An 8879-nucleotide genomic window follows, 5' to 3' on the forward strand; every position below is an offset into this window, starting at 1 on the left:
ATTTGTAAAAATGCTTGTTTGTTTTTTTTTCTAATAAAATGTATTGTTGTGCATTTAAAATTAGTTTAATATGCTATATCAATTAAAATAGAAGCTTAAGAATATTTAGATTTTTAAATATTTAAATCAAACACTGGTGACACAGCCACTTATATCTATGGTGTTACCAATATTTGAAGTAAAACTTTGGTTTGTTCTAAAATGAGCAAGGATATGCAACTTTAGGTAATAATTAATAAATAAATAAATTACTTTAAGGATTCAGTTTCATTGATCATTTAAATTTCAGTTTTTAAAATAAATGTTTAATTGTTCATCTTGGCCCCTATTTCTGCCAAAGAAGAATAGTTTATTTTTAAAATTTGGATATACATACAAAAAAAGACAGGAAAAATGGCCAGTGGTACATTTATAGTCTTTATTCTAAAAGATTAAAACACTTTATAGTCTAAAAACATTCAATTATAAGAAAAGTTATAGGCTCTGAATAAAAATAAGGCTCTGAAGAAAATAAATTCCAGATACATTTTGAAGTATTGTAACACCACAGACTTCATAGAGTTAGTGGTGTTACCAGGAAAGACAGTAACATCACAGACAGTAACACACCACAGACAAATCAGCCTAAATCCAGACTTTTCTAAAATGGAGGCTGTCATCATGATGATTTCAAGATCAGGGGACATTTTGGAAATATTAATAAGTATGTATTTATCAAAATTTTGATTAAAATATGTCAGTTCTGCAAGTTATCAACATAACACCATAGACACAAAATAAAGTGCGACACATGAAATTTAGCTAACTTTAAGAAATTTAAAAAGAAATAATGTACTCCCCATGCACCCCTCAGATCAACCAGCACCTGCAATGACCTTTACTCACAGGAAGTAGTCCAAATAGAATTCCCCCTTTTCTTTCCATTGTTGTAACACCACAGACATGAATTTGGGGGACACAACTTTTTTCTTAAATATAACAAAATATGTATTTTTTAAAACAATTTAAGAAAATTGTACATGTTAATTAAAATCTATATTCACAATATAACCACTTTATTTGTGTTAAAAATGTTATATTGTTGCAATTACATTCCATGATACCTCTCTAAAAGGTATGGCGGGGACATGCATATTTTGTTACAAATGCAATCTCTCAAACTCAATTAAATATGTATTTTAAATAAAAAAATTAACTATTAACAGTGCACAAATTGTGTTTACCCTACAGAATACAATCATGCAAACATTTTATGGTTTATTGGTATTTAAAGTTTATTTCAACTGTTGTAAAGTAGAGGGACACCACTTGTCACCACAAATGGAGAATGACCCGGTGCTATTGCACTTATTATAAGTATATGTGCAAGTGTCCTCTGTACTTCTATGGCTCTCAATAGATTCAGTGGTTGGAGTTGGGTTAATACTCCTTGACAAGTTCTGTTGCTACTTTCTGATTACGTTTCTGGCTACATTTAAAATCAAAACATATTGATCATTTAACAATTGTTGTAATGCTAAAATGTTTGTTTTCAACTTCCAAATAGGTGTCCGATGATTGATAAATAAATATTTGATTGCCGAATATTGTACCCTAATTGAAGTAGCTGTTTAGTAGGATCATGATTTTGCATACCATTGCATGAATGACTGCCTGACACATACTATATTATTACATTTATGATTAACAATTAAATGATTAATTAGTTAGAAACTAGTTGCTATGAATACAGGTGCCATCAGTTGTCTTCTTAAGAATGACTTGTTTGTCACTGAGTCAGTGTTGCTGAGGCAAAGTAGCCAAACACTAAGTAACTAAATTAGGATACAATTATGAGTCATTCGCAAACTGTTAAATATTAAACTGTTGGTTACTTTAAAACTAACCTTCATCTGGGAGATCAGGGATATGTGAACATTGATCTGTTAACTGGTTGTATATGTCAGATTTATTGCATGACTCGGGCAGAGAAAAGCTGTTGTTATCAAACATTGTTTACAGTAGTTTCTTTTGTCTTTTGATACTTGGTGTGGCTGCTGTATTTTGTAGTTTATTTTGATACACTTTAAATTAAAGGTGCAATAGGTGATTGTCTTCTGAAACATTTTTTGTTATGCTGGTTGAAAGTCTCTTCACATCCCGATAGCAATCATTAAGTTAAGTGGTCTAAATGTATTTATCTGTATTTATATATTCTGTGGAAGGTGTAGGACCAAGAAATGTTCGTCCGAGCGTTTTAATTGGCTATCCTACCTGCCTGTCAGCGTATGTATTAGCATACCTCTGCGCACCGGGTTTGTGCAGACAGGATACGTCATCAGCGCGTTCACGCATGCTGTGCAGACAGAGCGAGAATGACAGGCAAACATCAACAACCCGATCTTCCTTCCTTGTATTGTAGTATTTTTAAAGTTTTCTCACAGGTGAATGACACATGATGTAGCCCAGCGGTTAATGATCTTTAAAATAGCATCATATGACGCCTTTAAGTTTACTTCACTTCCAAGTACAACTGGAATTGGGAACCGCTGATGTAGCCTATTGTAGTAATGTTGTCTCTGGTATTCTGGTCTGTGAGCGTATGCATTCAGGGGGCGTGGCTTTGGACGGTGATTGCAGGGAGGGTGGGACGTTCGCTTTCAGTGCTATCAGGCTAAAGTTAGCATTTTCCAAGATCTCCTACTGCACCTTTAAGGTATTTGGTATTTTATTTTAAAATACATTTGGATGTATCTTTGCCCAACCCTGGTAAGGGAGATATTGGAAGTAATGTCTAAGGCGAGATGTTGGCAAAATATATTCAGTCAGTTTGCCCACTAAGCATTTACTATAGCTCTGTAAACATTAATTTGAATGAATTATGGGACTTCGTTTTGTACTGTGGGGTAAATTTGCAGACGGTCCCTAAAGCAGCCTAGGCGAAAATGCAGCGCATATCAAACCTAACTTTACCACGCTATCAGAGTTTTATTAACAAAATTTATGATAAATGCTTACAAATGACAGTCCTGTGCAGTGATATATATAATGTTATTTTGTTAAAATGTAGTTTTTAAAACAAAAAGTAATACATCAAATTATGCAGCGGCAGTCCCTGGCTGCTAGAGATGCCGGAGACAGACCCTGGCTGCTGGAGATCAGTGTTGCTGGAGATGCTGCCGGAAGTGCCCCTGCGAGACGCCGATATCACCAACTACAGACGGGCTTCGCTAACGTTAGCCTATGTATTTAGATGGGAGATAATAAGAACAGATAATAATTAAGTTAACTTGTCCCTGAGTTTAAGTTATCTTAGTTAAATTAGTTATCTTAGCCAGTAAACTACCTGTTGCTAGCCATTGCTACAACCTCGCTCGCTCTTCTGTCAGAGTGGCGGCGTCAGTGGCGGGAAAGCGTAAAGTGGGCGTGGTCAACCTGTCACTTCAATCGAGAGTGACCAATAGAAAAAGGCCTTTCATCCCTCACAAGCAAAACTTTTCAACTGGCAAGCAAAAGATTTAGACCCACAAAAGACAGCAGAAAAGAGAGCAACACGCACGGCAAAGAATTTTGTTATCAATTTCATTATTTTCGAGCCTTAAGAAGACTTTTTTTGCAATCTTTTATTTTTTTAATTACAAAATAATTAGTTTTACTCTCAAACACAGTATGTTTGATAGAATAAAAAAAGACACAAAAGAAACTCCATACTCCACTCTCACTGTTTTAATACATTAAGACACATTTAGCATTTCAGAATGTCCCAAAACCTTCCCTTGAACTACTGACTGTATTTCTTTACTTGAGTCCAAGTTCAAAATAAAACTCTATGAACAGGAAGTGTTTGTCCGAACTCAACTGGTTTTGCAAGAGAACACAAATATCTTTGCGAGAGAACGCAAAAGATTTGAAAAATATTTTTTCCTCCCACATCGTATTTTTCCCACCAACATGTCCCTTTAGGGGTTCCGTAGGATAGGCTACATACAGTTAGGGTGATATTAAATGACTTAACCCATGATATAAGATTTTGGCCATATTGCCCATAGTCAACAGGCATGTCATGTAGGCTACTTTTCTTGTATTTCGTTTGGGCACCACAAGGTGTCACTGTGGCCTCAAAGCTTGTGGAAAAAAATAAAAATATACCTAAATAAGGAAATAAAAGTATAAATAATGATTTATTTTAGTTTTTTTTTTATTTTATTTGTATGTTTATTTACATATTTATTTATTTCTAATTTTGTCAGCTCGTTACCTCGACAAAATGATCTCGTGGCCACGAAATTTTATCATGTTCTCACGAGTTATTATGATGTTCCCACAAATGAATAGCTCGTGGCCATGACATTTTATCACGTTCCCATGAGTTATTATGTAGTGTCCACGACAAAACTAAGTGAATCAAACGTCTCCGGTTACTGTCGTAACCTCGGTTCCCTGAAAGCGGGAACGAGACTCCTTCTACATTTCCTGAAGTCCTATTGGCTCACGCCAGTCCAATTGACTGGCCAATTGTCACAAAGTATGCAAATAGCATGCAAATACTAACTAGCTCGAGAGGCAGTATAAAATGCGGTGCACGTGACAATTACGTCAGAATCTGATCCTGAACGCTACCCTGCTGATCGAGCAGCGATCACGGCGATCTCCGCAATGTCTCATTCCCGCTCTCAGGGAACCAAGGTTACGACAGTAACCGGAGCTTTCGCTCGACATTGCGGAGCATCTGCTTTGGGAACAGTATTCAATTCCGCCGTGAGAGTGGCTATGATCAGCACACACAAGGTTATGCACCAAGCAGGGATAGAACACACCCACAATTGTCAACCAATAACGATGTTTGCCATGCGAGCCCTCAGCTGATAGGCGGAGATAAGCCAATGAATGTCTAAAACCCAGGTATACAAAATTTGCATATCTGGCATGAAATAATAAAATCCCGCACTAAATACAGGGCAGATACAGCAACAACAATAGCATTGGGGGGTTGCACAGAGTATAATAGTGTTAAGCAGCCTATTCACTAGCATAAGGGATAGCATAAAGTGAACCAGTCACTCACCGATAGCATTCGGGATGCAAAGGACGGAACGTCCAGCTTGTAAAAACTAGTGAAGGTGTTCTGAGAAGACCAGCCGGCTGCAAAGCATATATCCTGAATAGACATACCTCTCGACCACACCCAGGACAAGGTGATAGCCCATGTTGAGTGGGCCCTAATGTGCAAGGGGCATTCCAAACTTTGGCTCGTATAAGCAGCCATGATAGCGTACACAATCCAGTGGGAAAGCCTCTGTTTTGACACAGCCCGGCCCTTCAGATTGCTGAAAGCTGGCTGAACGGTCAATGTAAATCATCAAAGCCCTGACGGGGCACACCGAAATCTGAGCGTCAGCATCACGCGAGGTCGATGACTCAGAAGACAGGGCAGACAGTGAAACAGTCTGCGCTCTGAAGGGAGTAGATAGCGATTTAGGCACGTAGCCCCGTCTCAGCCGGAGAGTGACGCTGCAGTCACTGGGTCCAATGAGATTACAATCGCTGTTCACAGAAAACGCGTGTAAATCCCCTATGCGCTTAGCCGAAGTGAGGGCGAGAAGAAGTGCAGTTTTGAGAGATAGTTCCTTCATATCAATTGATGTTAAAGGCTTTTAAACGTTCCTCCTGGGTACCGGCCACACTTTCCCCCTAACATCCGGCTCTTGCCGAGGGTCTGCTGTGGCAGGCCTTTCCTCCCTCCTCTGAGCTGGGCGGGTAGCCGAAGACCTGGAAGGCGGCTGGAACGAGCGCCGAGGCATGACCTGACTCATAGCTTTGCCGCGCTTTTGAACCTTCGCGAATCTCTCAACAATGGACTCCACAGCATCACCAAAGAGGCCGGAGGGAGTGATAGGTGCATTAAGGAGCACCTTACGGTCTGCATCCTTGAGGTCAGCTAGGTTCAACCATAGGTGCCCCTGAAGAACTACCATGAAACCCAAGGATCGGCCGATCGCCTATGCAGCACGCATCGTTGCCATCAACGCGAAGTCTGTCGCCGCATGCAGATCGTTGATAGTGTCCGGAGTGATGGCCCCGCCCTCCAGGGACTGCAGGAGTTTGGCCTGGAAAACCTGTAGCACCGCCATGGCGTGCAGGGCGGACGCTCCTTCCCCAGCCGAGGACTAGGCTTTGCTGGCCAGATGGGCCGTCATCCTGCACGGCTTGGAGGGCAGGCTGATATCCGCACCAAGGGTCTTGGCTGAAGCAGGACACAGGTGTGTGGTGACAGTCTCCTCAACGGGGGGCATGCACACATAACCGTGGGCTTCCGCCCCGTCCACATGGGAGAAGATGGCCTGCGTGGCTGAGTGGATGCGCGCCGATTGGGGCGCAGACCACACCTTAACCAGCTTGGCGTGGACGTCCGGAAAGAAAGGGACCGACGTCCTCGAATCTGCTTGATGGCGGCTGGATATAAAATACCAGGAGTCAAGTTTGCTCTTTGTGGGCTCTTCTGGAGGATTCCAGGAGAGCTCAAGCTCCTGGACAGCCTTAGTCATGATCCTGACAAGCTCCCCTTGGAGGTCTGGGGGTCCCTCACTGTTAGGACGATCCCGCACCGACTCCGCCCAGTCCTCCTTCTCCGATGCCGAGATGGACATTGAGTCCTAATCACCTTTCTGGCCGAAGGCAACGAAGTCCACGACGGATGGAGGGGGGCGGAAACAGTCATCTGAAAAGGTGACTGGGGATCGATGTTATTGCGGAGGGCAGTGCCTTCGCGCCGAGTCATCGCTCTCACCTCTGGGTGGGGGAAGGGGACCCATCAGTGGCTCGCTGGCGGCAGTGAGCCTCACCCCGAAAAGGCCACGAGCCATATTCCGGTGAGTTCTCAGCACACGCGCCCGCAGGTCCGCGCAATGTGCGCAGTTGGACAGGCAGGCAATGCAGTGATCCTGTTTGTCTGGCGGATCAATAGGTCCTGCACAGATACTGCAGTAGGATGTCATCTTCATTCGCGATGCATAAGCCAACGTGAAGGAGAAGATTCTGACGTAATTGTCGCATGCACTGCATTTTATACTGCCTCTCGAGCTCGTCAGTATTTGCATGCGATTTGCATACTTCACGTCAATTGGCCAGTCAATTGGACTGGCGTGAGCCAATAGGATTTCAGGAAATGTGGAAGGAGAGAAGTTCCCAAAGCGGATGCTCTGCAATGTCAAGAGAAAGCTCGAAAGGGAACATGTCCCCTCCCGGTCACCGTAGGTTTACACATTTCTGACATTCATCTTTATTTTACTCTACAGGCACTAAAGGGCGGATGGATAAACTCACATTTAAAATGTTTGCTCTAGCATGTTTCTCTATTATTTCAACACTGATTTTGGCATACAAGAGTAGTTATCCTCTTTACCAATATATGACTGCTTCCTATAATACACGAAAAATCCCAGACGCTTTAAATTCGACATTGTCCATCAAAGACTTAGAGCATGCTTTCTATAATACATGCAGAATCACAGAGGATTTAAATTCAATAACGCCCGTCAAAGACTCAGAGCATTTCATGGTGTCTGCGTTCATCGACCACAGACTGGATGGGGTCATTCGAGTCATCAGTATAATCAGCAGAAACCATCTTCAGCCACTTTACTGTGTTTACTGCAGCACTGAACAAGTCTGCAAAACTGTTCACACAGATGTCCAGATACACCGCGACCATTTTGGCTTCCCGTTTCACGTCTCAGAAGTGATTTGTAAAGGCAGGCACATGGAAAATGCAACACATGTCCTTATATCAACTAAAGATTCAGACAACAATGTTACGGAGTATCTGCCAATTAAAAATCGTGTTGGAATGAATACTTTTAAGTATAACTTCATAGTTTGCATTTCCACCCTTTTTGGGAACTACAACAATGTACTGCAGTTTGCTCAATCAATGGAGATGTACAAGCTTCTGGGTGTACAGCATGTGGTCATCTATAAAACTAGTTGTGGACCAGACTTGGAAAAACTCTTAAAACATTATGAAACCGAGGGGATGCTGGAGATCGTTCCATGGCCTATCGACCAGTTTCTGAACCCGTCATCAGGCTGGAAATTCAAGAAACACAAGGGTGACATCCATCATTATGGTCAGCTGGCAACACTCAACGAGTGCATTTACAGGCACATGTACCAATCCAAATATGTTCTCCTGAATGACATTGATGAAATCATCATGCCTTACAAACACGACAATTTACCATCTCTTATGAAGTACCTTCAGTCTGCTCATCCCAGAGTAAGTGTATTCCTTTTTGAGAGCCACGTATTCCCCACAACACAGTTTGAGGAGAGTGGGAAGTTCAAACGAGCAGAATGGAATAATATTCCTGGTGTGAATATCATGGAGCACATTTACAGAGAACCTGATCGAAAGAACATTGATAATCCCAAAAAGATGATTGTCAACCCAAGGAAGGTGCAGAAAACTTCAGTACATTCCTCATTGCAAAAATATGGATATATTCATCATGTAGCATTTCATGTGTCTAGGATGGTACATGTGAGAAATCCAATGCAGGTGAATCTTACTAAAGAGCAACTGTTTGTGGACAAAAGAATGTGGGACTTTAAGCAAAACGAATGTTGACCGGACTTTGAAGCTTTCAGGTTTGTTAAGGCCTCACTGATGATATGATTTTATTATAATTATGCAGATCTGATCAATTTGACATCTGAATTTTTGCTTCCAAAAAGAAAAAAAGAAAAAAAAGAATGCCTTTTGATAAATATAATCTCTGCCAAAATTATTGCAAAACTGATTTAGACCAAAGTAAAGTTAAAAGGTCCAGCATTTTGCACAAAAAATACTGATGTCTTGCATATGTATGTCTCTGATCTGATTTAATTCGTACTCAGCAAAT

At 41.3% G+C, this 8879-nt stretch overlaps 1 protein-coding gene across 1 annotated transcript; it reads left to right on the plus strand.

Moving 5' to 3' along the window:
- The first annotated feature begins 7387 nt into the window (after positions 1-7387).
- On the plus strand, positions 7388-8645 carry LOC107686407 (glycosyltransferase family 92 protein F49C12.5-like). Its single transcript, XM_016483376.1, is given in 2 exon segments — positions 7388-8595; positions 8597-8645. Coding segments are annotated over 2 exon segments (1257 nt in total).
- The last annotated feature ends 234 nt before the right edge of the window (positions 8646-8879 follow it).

This window comes from Sinocyclocheilus anshuiensis, unplaced genomic scaffold, assembly GCF_001515605.1.
Source record: "Sinocyclocheilus anshuiensis isolate Anshui unplaced genomic scaffold, SAMN03320099.WGS_v1.1 scaffold1207, whole genome shotgun sequence".
NCBI classification, from domain to species: Eukaryota; Metazoa; Chordata; class Actinopteri; order Cypriniformes; family Cyprinidae; genus Sinocyclocheilus; species Sinocyclocheilus anshuiensis.